Genomic DNA, 18,174 nt, shown 5'->3' with positions numbered 1-18,174 from the left:
AACGCCCACTTTTGTTCCGCAGGGACCTCGGGATATACGTCACAACAGGGAAGAAAATAAATCCCAATTTTTGTTTCATAGCCAATAGTAACTTTTGCAGGCCCTATATGTATTCTTCGGTAGCTATGTTATTTTCAACGAAAACAGTTCAGTATTTTGCCCCCACACACAATAGGCTACAGTTATCCACCAAAAATAATAGCTATAAGCTAATATTCAACAGTATGAACGGCAAACACAAGCACACGATGAATGAATGTTTTGACAGTAGTGTGAAGAGGGCACGGCCAGCACAAGACTCCTTTGATACGGCTGCTTCTCCTGACGCGCGCGATACACGGAGCACTGAACCGCGGGGGGGTTTGCTTGCTTGCACTGACTCGACAGACACCAATGACAATGAACTGCGCATCCTCATATTGCATTCGAAGCTATGCGACTGGTTTTATGACATCTGCAACACAATGACAGGTTAATTTACCTTAATTTGACGCGGTTTTGTGGATCTACAAGGAGGCGCATGAAAGATGGACTAATATGGACTGGACAGCGTCCGATGAGCGATACCGGAGAGATGTTGAAAGGTATGTCTGACTGTCCTCTATGACTGAAAACAAGTTGAAAATGAAAATGAACATTTTTTCACGCGTGTTCATGACACAGTTCAAGCTGCAAAGGGTTAATGAAGAAAATTATGACCACGTTGGAGCATGTGTTGACAGAAAATGCAAGCATCTGTTAATCACGTGTCCATCAGAATTCTGTCATGTTGATCTGTTTAGATATCAGTAAGGTTGAATCTGTGCTGAAATGTAAGTCTGTGTTTGGGGTTTAGTGCTCTGCTCTTTGACCACCAGTTTTGCTCTCCACTACACATGAGTGAAGAATAATTAGGATAAGGCTGCTACTAATCCCAGTTATTATCAAGTGCTTGTCTTGGGTGCTGAAACTCTTCCAGTGAAAGAACCATCATGGGTGGAGTGATGCATTTGCAAGGATGTAACCAAATGTTAGAGAAAATAAATTGGTGTCTCATTATTTATTTTATTTTTTAGAACATTAGGTGTACAAATAAAACAGCTAGTTTTAAGAACATAAAATATCTCTATGCATCCTTACAATGGTACATTTTGACCCTCATAATCTTCCTTCAAAGTGCACCTAGTAAGCTCCAACTTCCTATTTGAGCATTTGTATTATTACGAGTCATCCATTTAAGTTGGACAAATAATACAAATAATATATTTTTTTAATTTTACATGTATTTTTCATCATATTCAATTCGACTTTGCTTGATCATATATTATACGCAATAATATATGATTAAATATTAATTTTAGTTATCAGTTATCCTGTTTGTGTAGGTCCTGTTATATATCATCTAAAGTAGATTATTGATCTAAACATAGCTGTTATAAGACATTACTAATGTTCATAATCAAAGTTTATTTTCTAGCACATTTATTTTAATCTCAAGATTGCGGCTAAATGCTGCTACAGCATATGTGAGAGCAGCTGTTTGATGTTATGAGCTCTCAATGTCATTTACTTCTGTTAATATTTTCAGTGCTTGATGAGTAAGAATGTTAAAATGACTATAATAATGACTTTCTTAGCATTGCATCTGTTTCCAAATGGCTTTCTAATTGTAATTGACATAATATTGTGTCTGCTTCTAATTCTACTGTCACAGATGGACGCGTAGCAAGGAATTGTACTAGGAGTTCTACAACTTCATTAACAGCTTGTAAAAATGTGTTAATTATGGAGTCCATCGCCTCACCCCCTCTTACACAGACATGTATACAGTGAAGGGGACATGTCCTGTTTCTAATCAGCCGGTGCAGGGATTGCCTGGGATTCATTCTACACATATGGCAACCCAGAATTTCCATGTCAGTGCTGCGAATTCATTATATACAAGACATAGAAGCATGAACAATTCCACCAATGAAATGATTAAATAATAATAGCCGTAGCCTGCCTGCTCACACGCCATGTAATAGTCGGTAAACGTAACCATAACATGTGAGGTCATAGACGTCTTAATGCTTGAAAACATTTCACCCACATTATGTTTCAAAAATATTATGGGATAAAAGGGTGCACGGTTGCTATATATTTATGGTCTATAAAAATACTGGATGAAGTGATGTAATAGCTGTTAGGATCACCTGCTCTGAGGCAAAGTGCTCACTATGAAAGAATCCACTTTTCTGATGTACTATTTGTGGTTAGTTAGGGTCCTGTGTGACTTGTGGTTCTCTGTCAGTCGTACACCCAGCAGCTGGTCCTGGGCAGCTGTTCAAACACAGGGATTTCAGATTGAAGGGTGGGAACATAGTGCAGTCTCAGTGGTAATTACAGGGTCACCGTTGCTCCTGGGTTAGATACACTACCTCTTTCTCTGTTATTGGAAATATACTTGGGTTTAGTGATATTCTTTCTGTACATTTAATGTGTTCTCTACCTAACTTCAGTTTTATATTCTCCTTAAATCTCAAAGCATCTTTAATCATTCAGTTGAGCTGAGGAGAAACCTCTCAGAGAGTCCAAACACAGTCGCATGCTGGCTTTTCTTGAAAGAGTAATGCGTGACATTTCCCAATTCCCAGGCCTGCGAGAAGATCAACGGCAGGCTTAATAAGGAATAAAATGTATAGCTGATGATGAACATGACGATTAATAGCTAGCAGGCTCTTCCAATGTCAATTACAGTATTTTACTGGGGGGAGGTTTTGAAATTATGTAACTCGCCTGAATGTTATTTCTTGCTCAAGTCAGTCTGTACCTTTAAAAAAAAAAGTGACATAACTGTTCTGAGAAGCTCTATTTAAGCTTCGGATAGTTCACTCTGAAATGAACGTTTGTTAACCTTTATGTCATTATGTGTATGTTTCTGTATTCACTCTAACCTCCATGAAATTGCATGCTAAATCAGTCACTTTCTCAGTGAGATTGCATGTTTGAAAATGATGTGGATATTTCTGACTAAACTGTTACGCACCTCATTAGACACTCCCCTGGAAAATATAATGCAATTTCCATTTTAGTCTCCTTGAGTTTAGTCTTAGTCACACACACTGTGGATTTTATAAATCATCCTGGAGTGAGACAGAACCTCACAGTTTGTCTGTGCTATATATATATATATACAGTATATTCTCTGTTTTTTACAGCTGGGTTAACTTTCAAAGGCTTTTTGAACTCGGTAACATCAGATTCCTCATCTTCAGCAGAAAGAGATAGGCTAATCTTCTTAAATGCTGTGTTTTACCTACAGACCTGTCTGAGCCTGTGTCCCTCAACGCCCCTCCTCTCAGCTCATAGACAGTAACAGCTAGGGGCGAATGGCCCATTTACAATTTAAAGGATGCTCCTCAAGCCTGGGCAGGAAGGCCCAATGTGGTTTTTACCAGTTGGAAGCAACACACCCTCCTCCCCACACATACACAGAAAAACCTGTATTTGAGCATGCACGAACAGATCATTCTTTCAGGGCAAGCCAGTGGCGCTCTGAGTGTGTGTGTACCCTCACCTCTGTGCTGTTTACCACTTAACAACCCTGTATGTGTGTCTCACTGACTTCTGGTCTGGCCTTGCCACGTCAAATGACCGTCTCTTGTCTGCCGTCCAGAGAGAAATAGTAGCTTTTCCCCGCATGTATGTGTGTGCGTGCGCGCTTGTGTTTGGTTGGACTCCTGACCAGCCTGGTCTTTGGAAATGAAGATTTCTTCACTAAAACACTGGATTGAGATCAGAGCCACAGAAGAGAGCCTGGCTGTTTCCCTCTTTAGAAGCTGAGTTTGTTCCTGTCTGTTCTTTTTTAACTTTCCTGTGGTTTGGATGTCGCAAAGATGAGTGGATTTTTGTATCGTGGCAGGTAAGGCATTCACCTCGAAACAGAGCGGGAAACATATACTTCAGGAGAGAAAACAGCTTGCTTTCGGTTTTTGAGGAATTCGTTTTTATATTGCTGTGTGTTCCACCATGTCTTTGGGATTTGTTTGTTGTTAGAGTTTGAATCCAGGCATAACTCGCCGTAATTTGAAAAATGTGGGAGTACAATGTCTGGTTTGCCTCATCTTAAGGCTGAAATCATTACAATAGCACACTTTGCATGAGTTAATTAAGTAAATACGTTTTTTAAATGCCATTTATGTTTAAGCAACTCCGAATGTTTGGGAATACTAAACTATGCCCCTCTGTTTATGCAATACCACTGTTTAAACAGCATTCACGTTTGAGCAGACCATTTGTCATGTTAGTGTGGGAGAGTTCATTTCTCAGCTGACCACCAGCGTGATTATGAGCGACCTAGAGCAGGTGGTCATGACTCAGGGATCTTCTTGGCATCTGAAGCTATTGGAAATGTTTTGTTTGTATGTGGTGAAGCTGTCCTTCTCTATGGAAAATCTGACTGCAATGGTGGCTGTTTAGAGAAACAAAGAGGTTCGTTACAAACTTTTAGCATAGGCCCATCCCCCACAATATGCACACCTTTGTGGGTGGATCGTTGCCGGCATGGTGAGACTGTTGGCACCCTTGTTTAGCTGTGTGTGGAAGACCATCTGTTTTTTTTCTCTTTTGCTTGCTGAACCCTTCTGTCTGTCACTCTCTGTGGGGCAATATTGTGAAATGGATGTTCTTTGGCTTTTAGGAGAATATGAGATCTTTTAAGTGTTTGATATGGATCATGTAAATTAGGCGCCCGACTCTTTGTCTTTCGGATCAAAGTGAGGAAATTGAATGGTCGGCCCCATCTGTCAGACTATTGTCTCTAGGCTGTATTATTGCCTGAACCCATTTATTGGATAAGTGTGAAGAGCTCATGGCAACAGTCATCATCTATTCTAATGGGCCTTTAGGAAGGGGCCAGGGGTGTATAGTTTGGAAGTGGTGAAAGGTCAAGAGAGGAAGACTAACTGCTTTTATGAACATTCACTGGATATATGTTTTGTTGTCAAACCAAGGAAATGTTTATTCTATCTGCCTTGCATCTGTAACATCAAGTACCCAACTGCAATAGTAATTATTTAAAGTAGATTTTAGTTAACTATTTTAATTAGATTAGAGTGATTCCCAACCAGGGGTATATGCACCCCCGGGGGTTCTTAAGCAGGTTCCAGGGGGTAAGATTTAGCTTTTGCTTTGTCAAACCTTTAAAACTGTTAAAGTAACCTGACTTGGTGTTTTATTCTGCAGGAATGAGTTAAATTGATCAAAAGTTGCAGTAAAGGCATTTTTGAATGGTAGTGTGTGTATGAAAAGTTTGAGAGGCATTGACTTTACAAGAGTCTGCATTTTCAGCATGTTCCTTTCAGCCATTTAAAAACTGCAGTGCAGTCAAATGTTTTCTATTATTGAGGCATGTGAGCATGAGAAAGCATCATTTTACCGTATTACCCTATTAGACTGTCACTTACTTTAAATCAGCCATTTACTGATGCACCAACAAACAGTTGCCTTGCCTCTTGACAATTGTGATATGCTACTGAATACGTTGGAATACTCTAGGGGTCTTCAAAAGTGGATGTGCAACATTACTGCATGCAGGTTTGACAATTAATGATAAAATGAAAATATATGGTAGAATAGAATGTTATAATGTAATGTACAAGTATATGACATTGTAATAATCAATAAATGGCTATATAATATAAGCATCATAAATGTACACTACTGTTCAGAAGTTATATTAATGTATACTTTTATTCAGCAGACACATTCAAAAGATAAAGACATTTATAATGTACAAAATATTCCATGTGCTGTTTATTTGATCTTGCTATTCATCAAAGAATCCTTAAAAAAAATGCATCACAGTTTCCACAACAGTATTAAGCAACATTGATAAGAAATGTTTTTTGAGCACCAAATAAGCATATTAGAATGATTTTTGAAGTATCATGTGACACTGAAGACTGGAGTCTGGAAAAGGGTGAATACTCTTAGAATATAGAATTACAAAATCGATGTCATTCGAAAATAAGCCAAGCACTCAAGCACTGAGTGCATGTGAAAGATGAGTCTGTCGTAAAAGTCCTTGTGTCCATTTGTGCTGATGATCTGCAATCTGAGCAGCGTTTTAGACCCTGTGGGCACTGATCAATAAGAATGTTTAGGACTCGGAGGTTAAATATTAATGTTTAGATGAGCACTAGGAAGGAACTTTGCTATCTTCTATATGGGGCAGAATGAGAGGAAAGCTACTTTATTTAAGATATGTTGTCCCACAGCTCGTGTCAGCATTATGAAATGCAATTATATAACCTCTTATTATAATCACATCACTATAATTATCATAGTGCCCAAAGAATGCCTGTTTATTAGCAGTACAACTGCCCATGCTGCCCAATTAACAAATGTGAAGCAGATGACAAAAATTAGGCATTACCAATGATCAGGTGTGCTGATTATGTGTCACTTGGTTAACATGAACAGACCGATGAGCCTTTAGTGAGGAAACTCTGTAGGTTTGTGAACTGGATATTTATCTGACATTTGAGAATGTTTAAATATGGGTAGAACCAAAAAACATTGTTTCCTGTTCAAAAACTTGAACTTATATAATACTGTATGTTCAACAGAAACAAATTAAACTGATACAAGACAGTTAATGTTAATCTTTTCTTGTATGTTTCAGACACTATAATGGAAATAAAACGGCCCGGCCCAAGAGCATGATCAATATGGGTGGTAAGTATATAATTTTACTGGTAGATTTTCTTTTTTACACAATGGATGAACTCACCAGTTTTTGCAAGTATTTCCAAATGTACAATTATTTTTAACGCTGTCACAACACATGCCACTTCATGGCTTGCCTAAGAAGACCTCTTACCCACAGTAAAATCTCTGGAATGCGTAGCCTCTTGTGACTTTTTTATAGAATATTGGACAAATTTTGCCAAAACAACTCATTTAATCTTAGACCTGATTGTGCAAAACACTGTGGCAGTGACATTTTGAAAAACCCTTTCAGTCTCTGCTTGGTTGTGTTGCTTCTCTCTGGATATCAATTGACACAAAGCTTTTTCAAAAAGATTAAAGGAGAACTAATTTTTTTGTAAATTTGGAGTGCTGTCAGTACAGAGAACAACGACAAAAATCGGTGTTGCCTACACCGTGTTATCCTGTTTTTAAAATTTGCAAATCGACTACTGTGGACTTTCGGACTTCGACCGAAAACAGGAAATAAATACAGGTATGTGCGCTGGCTGAATTAACATAATTTTTATTCATATCTTTCACATCTACTGCAGGCAGATTCACCGTGTTCACTCTGAAGGAATCACTCACATTCACACTCATGTTAAGAGGCTAAAAGCAGGTTTAAAACTTGCCCCATTTAAGTCAACAGGGTGCAACTATTAAAAAGAGGATAACACGGTGTAGGCAACACCGATTTTTGTCGTTGTTTTCTGTACTGACAGCACTCCAAATTTACAAAAAAATTAGCTCAATGTTAAAATTGACTGGAGTTCTCCTTTAAGGGGCCGTTTACACGACACCGTTTTCAACTAAAAACGGAAAACTTTTAATGTGTTTTGGCCATTCATTTACATGACAATGGCATTTTGAGTGCCTGAAAACGCAAACTTTTGAAAATTGGTTTCAAAGTGAAAGTTCTGGAAAACGATATCTTCATGTAAACTACAAAAACGGTGACGTCATACGTATATGTATTACGTGTCCAGTCTATAGCCGTGTAGTGTTTCTTTACAACGTGACATTGCCAACTACTGGCCTGGCATGAATAATACAGCGTTTTCTTTTGTCGTTTTCACGGATCCATGTAAACAAGGGTCGTTTTGACAATGTTGTCTTGTACGCGAAAAACGCCAAGGAAAAAAAATATGTTTTTAGTACATCGTTGTCTTGTAAACCTACCCTTAATCATCTCTCCCTCATCCTTTCCCTCCTCCTCTCCTCAGATAAAAGCACTTACAGTATATTTCTGGACATATTTATGAGCATTATTAAGCTAATAGCTTAATTATGTTTAAGTAAAAGTTCCAGAAAACTCGCTCTCAGACACCTCGCTGTGAGAGTGTTTGACATTTCTCTGGCACAGTTAAAGTGTAGTGCAACAGGCCTGTGCCATGCACTCGTCTCCAATACACCCCCAGGCTCACTTCCAGTACACATCACTGGCACATTTTAACTAAAAGTCCTGTAATAAGCTTTAATGAGGCCATGCCATGGTTTTAAAGAACTGCAAGAAGATTGGGCCTTACCAGTGTTTCTGTGATTATGTCCTGTGGGGGTTATCCTATTCTCATGCTTGGAAAAAAAACACATAATTTTAGCCCTGTTCCTGGCCTGTTAATGGCTCGACACAGTTCTGCTCTAGTGTATGTGCTCCCAGCATTATATTATATTATATTATTTAAAAATAAACAGAATTTATTTATAACAAATAATTTATTGTTTGAGTCTGGCATGCAGATTCCCATTTCCCTCTAATTCCCCCAACATTCTACTTACCATTATTTTTTTAATAAAGCAAAAAAAAAAAAAGATTCTAACGGTTGTTGATTGTATCCTAACAGATTCCTCCAGTGATGATGCCGAGAAGAGCTCTGTTCTGCAGACCCATAGCCTGAGAGAGTTTGAACAGGTAGGTGCTTGCTTTCCTTTCCCCGAAATTAGCTTTCGCATGCAACTGCAAGCCTGTGAAAGCCATTTGTCAGTCCTCTGAGTGGCTTCCACTGTGTTGAGGACGTTAATCTTTGGTCTTTGCCTGCAGATGAGGTGATCGAGTGAACTAGCTGGAGAGCTTACTTAAAACGCAGATGTAAATACTATACTTTGTTTTCTTGAGTAATCAGAACCATCCTCTTGTTGCACAGCTAATCGTTCCTTGTACCGGTTCTGACATGTTAATACGCCATCAAGCTGTCCTAGTTCATTCTGGGAATGCCAGATTGTGAACAACATCACTATTGACATGTTCTTTCAGCTCGTTGTCCTTTCTAATCACATTTACCCATGCTGTTGTCCAGTAAACACAATGGAATCCATCAAGATTCCCAAGAACTACGTATGCACACGCACAGCCGAGTAAACTTACATATGGTTTTTGTAGTGTTCTTTTTTATTTTTATGTGATTTCCATAAAACACACTCTGGAGCAGAGCAGAATCTGGAATGCTTGCTGTACACACGCTGCTGTGGTCTATCTGTTTGCAAAATGCTTTCTGGGAAATGAGCCAGCCTATTATGGCGGTGATATAACTTCAGCCTTGCTACCTTCATTTACGAGAGGCCTCTGTGAAATACTGCAGTTTTTTTTTTTTTTTTTTGGAAAGGTTCAGGAGAGTTTTGTGAAAAAAATTAAATAAAGACACAAAACAAAAAGATGACAGACCACTGATTAGAATATCATAACGCATATGATCCATAACAAAAATGCTTGATAAAAATCAAAGTGGACTTTAAGCTATTGTATTCTAACCCTCTTAATTCAGATCTGAGTTACTCCGATTTATCCGCAGTTTAATTTTCATAAATTTGCATGTACTGCTTTATAGAGAAGAAATCTCATCTCATGCTCCTCAAAACTGTTGTAGTTAAAACTGGCCTTTATAGTGTTTTTCAGGGCTGGGAATGTTTTTTACATTTTATAATCTATAGTGTAATGTTTTTATATAACATATTATACAGTATATTTAAAAATGTAACATTTTAATATTTTATGTAAATTTTAATATATATATATATATAATATATAGAATTTTTATTATTATTATTATAAATTTTTTTTTTCAGATTAATCCCAATCTTCATTTATCCTTTGTTTCTTCGATTCTTAAAATCTCAAGATCTCTGATGCTATGCCTTTTGTCAGTGGCTGCATGATAATGTGAACACTTTAGTTTGATTTATGAAGAATTAATTAATGCAGACATTAATGCAGAAATATACTCAAATGAATCAGAATCGAATCTAATAGAATCAGGTTATCTGCATCGATTTGATACCTAATTGTTTTTGCTAATTGGTGGTGCATGTTGTCTACAGTGTGGTGCATATGTGCATTTGAATCATCTTTTTTGTGTTGTACCTTTCTGTTTGTGTATACGTGAGAAATTTAAACGAGTAGCAGTGATCTTTTCTCCATGGATGAAACATTCGTTCTATTGAACAAAGTCGGCCTCTAGCCTAAATTCCTGTCAGTTGGAAGAGCCAATCGTTTCCAAACTTGCTTGAAATATGAATCTGCCAAAATATCATTTTTAGCTGTCAAACAACTCGGTGGGGTGCGATTGGAAGGTAGAAGAGTTGAAAGTAGGAAAAAATCAAAACACACTTCTTCAAAAAGCACTTTTTGCTGTATTTAAGAAATTTAAAGCATATGGTTGCCCGTTGTCCGTAACAACCAAAAAGGTCATATAAATGAATATAATAAGATTGTTTGTGGGCTATTACAACCTCAGGACAAATTACAATTGCTAATCTGTTATTTTGCCCTTATTTTGAAGACTTCACAGAAATGTGGAGATTTTTGATAGGCTCTGTCAAGACCTGATCCCATGTGGCCTGGCTCTCTGTGTACCTTTCAGCAAGTAGTTGACAAAACTCAGAAAGCCTCAGACAACGAGAGCCGGTTCTGTCTATCTGGGAGCTTCTGAGCTCTGTGCAGCACTCCCTACATGTAGTTTTTCATTTGGATAGAAAATAGGTCAAAATTTTCTGCATGAAGAGCAACACATGCCTTGAAGCATTCATTATTTTTTGCTCCTCGTGTCTGATTCATGTCACAAAGGCAATTCTCACTGAAACAAGCCCGGCACAGGGAATACACAAACTGATGGAAAAGAATATATTAAACTGAGGCGCGTGGTGTGTATTCGAGTGCGTTTTTGGCTTTTTAGGGAATCGATCAGTATTATTCCCCTCCATGCAGGATATCATAGACTGATGAATGGGTATAACCGCTAACATGTGGCCTTTCTCTCCCAATCTGTCCTTTTTTTTTTCTTCTCTCTCTCATCTCACTCAAATTCATCTGGATTGTTGGGTTATTCTTCTCTGACATGAGAGTGATACTTGATACAGTCGGGCTAAATTGCTTTCATTTCCAATATGAAGGCTATATAGAACCTTCTGGGAGAAGGAGGCGGGAGTAAATGTTTAAGATTGTGGGAGATTTTTTGGTTCGATTTTGGGCTGTGAAAAACACATGTAGCACCATAAGTGTCTTGCGCTGCCCTCTACTGGTTTGTTTCACAATAACAGTATATTTTATCCACCCCCTGACCCCATTTCCTTCCACCCCCAAGCAAACACACACTCTCACTGATCAGCACCATCAAGCATACAGTGAGAGAACTGAGGCCAGACAGCTTAATTCGAGCCAGATCTTTGTAGTAAATCAGTGGTCCGCATCAGAGGGACAGAGCCATCATGCTGAGTAAATTATGGAGACAGTCATGGTTGATGATGATAATGTAGTGTAGGATCTAATCTGCACCGTGTCTGTCTACAGACTAGATGCACCACGTTACTTTACTAAGGGTTTTCCTCCGTATTATTCGCTGCATCCTTATAGATCACCCCTGTTGTGAATTCGGTTACATTGTGAAGTATAGAAAAGACTGCAGTAGATCTTGGAGTTATCATAGGGTTGTCAAAAGTACCGGTAGTTCAATGCTAAGCTCATAATAAACTAAAATATGTAATGGTTTGGTATCGCGTTTTCTACTCAAACAGCCATTCAGATTTTTGTATCACTGTGGTTTTTACCTTACTTATTCAGAGGATGACAGTTTGTTTATATTTTCAACCATTTTTTGAAATGTACTTCAGTACTGTGATATTTTATTTGTTAATATTTATATTATTATTTACTTTTTTTTTTTTTTTTTTTTTTTTTTGTTGTATTGAAATTGCTAATGAGAATTGTTAAAATTGATACACACTATTGAAATGTTAATGTTTTGACAAGCCTGATCTGCAGTAAAAAGTCTGAGACCACATTGAAAATAGAGGATTCAAAATCTAATTTTGCAAACAAATTTTTAAGTTTTAGAAAATATAAAGCAAACGTTATGATGTAAAATAAATAGGAAATATTTCAGATTTGACATAATATAATTTACTTGTATTTATTTTCCTATCCAACATTTCATTTACTGAAATTGTTATGCTAATATAATTTGTAATGAAAAGTTTGTATTAAATTAGAAAAATACATTGAAGCATTTTCACTAGTGATCTAATTGTTTTGGATCCCACTGTATGTTTGAAGCAGTCTTGTTCTGGCTTCAGAACTGGCTCAAAACTTCTGCTGTGAAATTATCGCTATTTCAAGCTCTATTCACAGATGTTCACAGATATTTTTCTGAGGAAGTGTCACAGTATCTGTGTTCCTTTATAGGTAAATTAGTGTGTGTGAGTCATTTTGAATTTGTAAGACATCCCTGTCTCCATTTCAGTATTTGTATTATTCCTTCAGGCCATGTGGGACCAATTACAAACAAAATATGCAGGGAGGGGCAAAAGCCATATTTTTATGAATTGCTTCAGCACTTAGTGGCAGACCTAATGCCGCAATTATTGTACTATAAAGCAAAGACATTAACTGAGGTCAAAGAACCAGCAAACCAAACTATACTCTGTAAATCTTGACAGTCTCCGGCCAAATTGCATGGCAGAGTTGGATTAAAAAATGAAGAAACATTCAAATTTACAGATTTAATGAGACCTCAGATGATAAATGAGCTGCGGTCGGATTCCTGAATGACAGAAAGATCGGCCGGGTCTTTTTTCCCTATTCAAAAAGGCGCTTAAATCATGAAGCAAACTGTTCTTAATTAAATGTAACCTGTTTTTTGTGCATGCCAGCACTTATATATCAATGTAGTGAGTCACTGTGTAAATAGCGAGTGCTTTAGACCAGGGCTGTGACACAGAACTTTGCTCTGACCCACTGACTCTCTCTTCTACAAAGCAAAAGGGCTTTGAAGCGAAGAAAAGCATGTATATGCATTCGTTTTTTAATTTAACTTCTGTCTTCCTATATGTACCCAGTATACAGCAATCACAAGGAAAATTTGAATTATGTGGACAGAGCTGAACTGAAAAGATTGCGATTTCGATTCAAACTCTCACGTGATTTTATTCCTAAATGACAACAATTCAACAATCGCCTTTTCAAAGGAACTTGATGCTTCAAATAAAGATTGTATCAGTTGCATCGTTACACCAATAGTTTTTGTCAAGTGACTGTTAATAAAATGTATCTGTCATTGAATCATTCAAGAGAGTCATTCAAAAACACTGATTCATCCAGAAATGAGTCATTTTGAGTGAGTCATTGAATCATTAATTCAAACCGATATTTAGAAATAAATAGACTGTAGCAATTCACATTTTGTCAAAACCTCTAGTAAATTACTTGCTATTTTGTTTAGTTGTCCGTTCAGAATTATGGGAGAGTTGTGATCCTTATATTAAACAATAAAGTGGTGATTCTCAGTTTATCCAGAATCGTGCAGCTCTAGTGGACAGTCTATTGTCATGTATTAATTCTCAGGGATTTTTTTTTTTTTGAATGATTGCTTTGTTCAGTACTACAGAAAATGTGTAATGCATTATTTTTTGAGCCAATTATTCTGTAATCAATCTTTAATGATATTCAAATAGTTGTATATATATTTATTATATTATAATTATATATTAATTAATGTTAATATATAGAAGTAGAGAATATCTAGCTGATTTGGGTGGAGCAGAATTGGGCTCTTTTTTAATATTAATGTTTAATCCGTTTCTTCTCCAGATGTTTTGCTGTTGGGTTTATCAAACAGCTCTGTTTTGTTCCAGTGTTTGGTGGTTTTCCCCTTCATTCCATCTTCTGTTTCCTTGGCCCACTCAGGTTTTGCAGTTTATGCAGTTCCATTTTCTGACATCTTGCCAGTACTCAAATGTTCTTTAGTTTCTCTGTCTGCGCCGTGCTTTCTGGCGTGGTAGTTTGGAATGGTAATAATACTAATTTCACCGGGGGCACTCTTTCCTGGGGGAAACTTAAAGGCCGTGAGATCATATTTTGAGATCCCAGTCCAGTTTTGACATCAAACGCACAGGCCTGCATGTTCTCAGGCGAGGCCGTAATCCGATTTTTGAAAATATACCTAACGTCTGCTTTAATGAGCTAACTCGAGTGCCTCATACCCCCTGTGAAAATATTCGAACTGCCTATGAAATACAAGAATTGAACCATCAAACCCTTGTTAAAGCACTGAGAGCTCAGGGGATGATACTGTGCGGTAGAAGTACTGGGCCGTTATGTGTTCTGGCTGGTTCTGTAGAAACGGTGAGCCACTATAGGCCTGGGAGGAAGGAATAGCGGTGTTTGTAAATACCTTTTCAATTATCGGTAATGCGCCACTAATAGGAACCAGATGAACGTTTATTTAATCTGTCAGGAAGGTAAAATTAAGAAGAGCAAGACTCAAGAGTCATGGAGCTGCGTCGAGGCTCTTGCGCCCGTGTGTTTGTATTATTCTTGTTGATTTTTTAAGGCCATAATCAAACATTTAGCTGGTAAGGAAATGCCAGGGGTCGACTTACTCTAATTGGATTTCCACATCTCCTAAATGAAGCACACAACTGAGACAGAATAAATCAGATTAAGATTTTTTTTTTATTTCCGAAAGAAGGAAAAAATTACTTATGGTTTAAACTACCAATTAGATATGTAGACTATCTAATATCATGTTTTATTTTTTGGAAATTATTTCCTAATTATCACAAGTTACATCCATATATATTTGCACAGCACCGTTTTTGGGTATTGGCTACCGACCATGAAAGTTGAGATGCGTAAAAACCTCTTATAAACACGGAGACCCAGTGTGAGAGATTCTAGCGAGTAGGCTATACAGTATTGCATCGCACAACCCAGGTTGAAAAAAGCCTCATACTTGTGTGGCAAAAGCCAGAAGCTCTTGGCTGAATGTGTTGACCACAGATTCTTATATAAGACTGAAAAAGAGAAGCCACGGAAGATTCAGATGGTCTGTTGTTCATTTGAGTTCTCAGTGTTTGACAGTAGTGCTCTCAAACCTCACTCTGTAATTATATTTAATGATAAATGGCAAGTATAATTGGCATATGTCAGGCACCATTATCCTGTGTGCATATTATGTATTTTTCAGTATCTCTCTTATATTTGTGTACACGTATACAGTGAGCATGTCGAGCACCCCTGAGGTCTTTCCACAGCAGCCTGTTCTTTATATAAATCCTTTGTGGTCGCGAAATAGTAGGTAGTAGTACATTAACTTAAAGTGCCCTAGGTCTGTGATTGTATATTGCCATTCACCCATATATAAATGGACAGCAGCATACTGGTACAAACACAAACCCATGTTTTTGTCAGTGTCTTGAATGAATGCTTATACTCCATTTGTAATTAGCTGGATGTCTAGAAGTTAAATGAAATCCTAAGCACCGTGTATCTGCTTTCAGTTAAACTTTGATTCTAATCTCCTAATTTAATCTAATTAGATTTATTGACATCTTATTTGTTCAAACCGCAGATATCCGTGTTGTCTATTATTTCAAAGGCCTGTGATTTCTCTTTTCAGTCAGTGAATCCACACGGATAGATGCTGGAAGACTGCAGTGACCTGTGGAGGTCTGGTTGTTGGCTTGGTTGGACTTTTTTTCTTTCTTCTGTGCTCTGGTTTTAAAGAATGACTGCTCTCTTTGTTTCTGAGCTCTGTTTAATTCGAAGCAACTTTCCCAAACATGTTAAGCAGAAATAGACAAAGAGAGTTCGAGGGGAAATTCTGTTGCACGTCACACGTGGACAATAGCATCCAATGCAAAAGTCCATGACAGTTGGCAGCGGGTTTCAGAGCTGGTTGAAATTGATCTCATAATTCAGTCTCACCATAAACACACTGAATTAAAGGCAGATTTAGTCTTTGAAGTATGACTGAAAAACCAGTGTTTTATTTTGCTTCTTCCAAACAGAATTCAGCATGTAACATGAAATGCCCACGCAGAGGAGGTCTCGTTCGCTGTGTTTATGGTTTGCTCTGGGAAAAAGCCTTGCCGGACAGCTTGTGACACAGTAGTCAATCTCAGTCGCTTTTTGTTGTACTTCATTTAGGAAGGCCAGTATGATCACAGTGACTTGATTTGTTTTACAGTGACTTTTATGTGTACATAAACATAAGTGATTATTCTTTCACTAAGTGATTTCTCATTTGAGATCAGATACTTCTGTTAGACATAACAAGCTGATTTAACATTCTGTTAGAAATGGCAAAATCTTGTTGATATAGCAAATCCATTCAGTGACGTGAAGCTCTCAGCTTTGTGTAGAAACGCGCAGTGCAATTTGTTTTTCATTGCTTACATTCAGTTCTTATGGGGCATCAAGACATGTTTGGCCAGATTTGACATCAGTGATGCTGAAATGTATTAGTTTTTTTTTTTTTCTTTTTCTCAATAATATAAAATATTAAAACCTAGGAAGGGAATAAACTGGGAGATTTTTTTTTTTTATTGTTTTTGAAAGAAGTCTAATGCTCACCAAGGCTTCATTTATTGGTCCCACTTTATATTAAGTGGCTTTAAGTACTATGTACTTACATTGAAATTAAAGGAGAACTCCGGTCAATTTTAACATTGAGCTCATTTTTTTGTACATTTGGAGTGCTGTCAATACAGAGAACAACGACAAAAATCGGTGTTGCCTACACCGAGTTATTCTATTTTTAAAATTTGCACCCTGTTGACTTCAATAGGGCAAGTACTAAACCTGCTTTTAGCCTCTTAACATCCTTGATGTGTCATTACAAGTGCACAGAAAATGTGAGCGATTCCTTCTGAGTGAACACGAGTGGATCTGACTGCAGTAGATGTAAAAGATATGTATAAAAATGATGTTATTTAAGCCAGCGCAAATACCTGTTTACATCCTGTTTTTCGGTTAAAGTCCAAAGTAGTCGATTGCCGAGTTCACGCGCATAGGTTTAGTTACCTATGATCACGCGCGTGAACTCGGCAATCGATTACTTTGGACTTCAACCGAAAAACAGGATGTAAACAGGTATTTGCGCTGGCTTAAATAACATCATTTTTATACATATCTTTTACATCTACTGCAGTCAGATCCACTCGTGTTCACTCAGAAGGAATCACTCACATTTTCTGTGCACTTGTAATGACACATCAAGGATGTTAAGAGGCTAAAAGCAGGTTTAGTACTTGCCCTATTGAAGTCAACAGGGTGCAAATTTTAAAAATAGAATAACTCGGTGTAGGCAACACCGATTTTTGTAGTTGTTCTCTGTATTGACAGCACTCCAAATGTACAAAAAAATGAGCTCAATGTTAAAATTGACCGGAGTTCTCCTTTAATAATTTGATACAATGAACTTATTGTGTAACTACATGTTTTTACATTGTACTTACATTTTAAAAATTCCTGCATGTAATTACAGCTGTAATTACACAGTTGACCCTTCCCTTACACCTTAAACCTACCCAATCCACCACACCTGTCCCTAACCTTACCCGTATCGCACCTCAATAGCAGCAAAAGTGTTTTACAATACAACATGAACACAATAAGTACATTGTACTTATTTTTTGATGTAAGTACATAGTACTTTAGAAGTTTACAATTTTCTCAGGTCTAGGGTTCAATGTTTTCATATTTAAAATGCTTTTAATATCTGACCTTTACTGATTCAACTGCACCTGCCAGGTCAAATGCACCTTCTAAAAATTTACCAGCACCCACAGCTTTTTTCCATTCCTGTATTTCCACTAGGGATACTGTTGAGGTAATTTCCTCTCCTGGCAGAAACTTAGAACTCACACCTCTGAATGTGTTTACAAAGATGTCACAAGAGATGGAAAGAGGGAGCAATTAGAGCGAGAGACCCTAGGCTTTAGATCTTCTGCCAGTGCAGTAACACCTTGGCACAACTTTTCATGTTTTCCCTCTCATTTGCTCTCTCTTTCTCTTGTATACTTTTGCTCTGGTAGGAATGGAGAGAATATGACCAATGTGGCATAGAACGCCATAGTAGGCCTAATTTTAAAGTATGTTTTATGGTTTATAATCAGTTATCATAAGATTAGGAAAGGTTATGAAGCACTAACCCAATGTTGAGTATGTTTCAAGCAAAAGTGCCTTGGTGT

General features: G+C 37.4%; 1 protein-coding gene across 3 annotated transcripts in view; it reads left to right on the top strand.

Moving 5' to 3' along the window:
* The first annotated feature begins 269 nt into the window (after positions 1–269).
* pde4dip (phosphodiesterase 4D interacting protein) overlaps positions 270–18,174 on the top strand; it is a 66,430-nt gene continuing 48,525 nt past the window's right edge. Inside the window, exons 1-3 of one of the 3 annotated variants that reach the window (XM_081377745.1) lie at positions 270–584; positions 6,647–6,699; positions 8,556–8,623. In XM_081377745.1, coding sequence (XP_081233871.1) covers positions 538–584; positions 6,647–6,699; positions 8,556–8,623 — 168 coding nt within the window. In that variant the 5' untranslated portion in view covers positions 270–537. Of the gene's footprint in view, positions 585–3,735; positions 3,884–4,367; positions 4,453–6,646; positions 6,700–8,555; positions 8,624–18,174 lie in introns of those variants that run through there. The other 2 variants (XM_081377746.1, XM_081377748.1) reach the window with 2 other exon arrangements.

The sequence above is a fragment of the Scardinius erythrophthalmus genome (assembly GCF_964197995.2).
Source record: "Scardinius erythrophthalmus genome assembly, chromosome: 11".
Lineage (NCBI taxonomy): Eukaryota > Metazoa > Chordata > Actinopteri > Cypriniformes > Leuciscidae > Scardinius > Scardinius erythrophthalmus.
Note: the sequence above shows the minus strand (reverse complement) of the source record. Positions and strands in the feature narration are given on the sequence as shown.